Consider the following 1,230-nt stretch of genomic DNA (forward strand, 5'->3'; position numbering starts at 1 on the left):
TTACAGTTGTGGTATTTGTAGTTCAAGTTGTTCACACCAGTCCAGGATGATTTTTTTTGCTGTGTTGGATGTCCAGTGAATGTGGTCCTCAGTGGTGACAAATTGATCCTGTGGGAGAGGGAGTAAGTATGAGAAATTAGTTTTTAAGTGTAGATTTATTATTTGCAGGTTTTGCTGTTGTCCAGTGGATAAGCGGTGAGAGAAGTTGATTATGGGAATCCTTATGTCGGCATTGGGAAAGGCGGATCTCGCTTTACTATGTAATGTCCGGAGTTGTTTTATGGAGGTTTTGTGTGGATCTTGATCCCTGTTGTTGATACCCACCGAGAGAATCACAATTTCTGTGTCCTGGTGGATCATGGTTTTTTCCATAAGTTTGGAAAAATGGTGAAAAGTTGCTCCCGGGTAGCTGTCAACCTGTATGTCCGGGTCACTGTAGGGGGGGATGTTGTTCAAGTTGGAGTCCCCTAGAATGAGAACCGGTTTATGGCCTTTAATGTTCCAGTTTTGAATTTTTCTGGTTGAACTGGCTTGATGATAAATGGGAGCTATTATTGCTGTTGGATTCTGGTTTTCCATTTCCACAGAGGCACCATTTTCCTTCTCACCACTTTCAACTCCACTCTGCACCTTGCTGTTGGTAGTGGGTGGGTCAGAATTGTTGTCAGAATCTGTCATATTGACTTTCTGATGTGGGGCATTCATCATGCCTCTACCCACCATGTTGGCGCTGTTGACCCCTGAATGAGGTTGTAGGTGAGTGGAGAGATATGGTGGGGATGGACCATGTGTGTCCTCCGTGGACAATGGAGTTCCAGTATTCCTGTTCTTGTTATCCTGTGTTTCAACCCTTTGGTTCATCAGAGTGGAATTTTGAAGGTAAGTACACGAAGGTTAGGGTTAGGGTGGGTGAACTGAACCCATCTCCCGTAGGAGACAGGAGGAGCACGGTCCTTCCACCCCTGGAACCCCCTACCCCCCTGGCCCCAAGCTGGTTGGCGGATGCGTTGGCGTCTCCGCCCATAACGCACCACCGTCCAATCATCCATGTTATATTTTTGTATTTTTTGTTTTGTGTTGTTTTTTGTATTTTTTGTATTTTTTTGGGTTAGGATTAGGGTTAGGACGTGGGTAAGGACCCCGACTCCCATAGGAGAACGGAGGTGCACGGTCCTTCCCCCAGTTCACCCCATCACCCTGATCCCAGGTACGCTGACGGCGGCCCTCTCG

At 46.8% G+C, this 1,230-nt stretch overlaps 1 protein-coding gene across 1 annotated transcript; it reads right to left on the reverse strand.

Moving 5' to 3' along the window:
• LOC147818237 (uncharacterized) lies at nucleotides 1–723 on the reverse strand. Its single transcript, XM_087178078.1, has one exon. It carries the CDS (start codon nucleotides 721–723, stop codon nucleotides 1–3), a length of 723 nt encoding a protein of 240 aa, XP_087034204.1.
• Between the last annotated feature and the right edge of the window lie 507 nt (nucleotides 724–1,230).

This window comes from Seriola lalandi, unplaced genomic scaffold, assembly GCF_002814215.2.
Source record: "Seriola lalandi dorsalis isolate HSWRI2012SDOR001 ecotype SW California unplaced genomic scaffold, Sedor1 jcf7180002054675, whole genome shotgun sequence".
In the NCBI taxonomy this organism is placed as follows: domain Eukaryota; kingdom Metazoa; phylum Chordata; class Actinopteri; order Carangiformes; family Carangidae; genus Seriola; species Seriola lalandi.

Excerpts from the sequence above, each read along its gene's own strand:
- LOC147818237 (XM_087178078.1), bottom strand. The coding sequence starts at position 723 with ATGGTGGGTAGAGGCATGATGAATGCCCCACATCAGAAAGTCAATATG.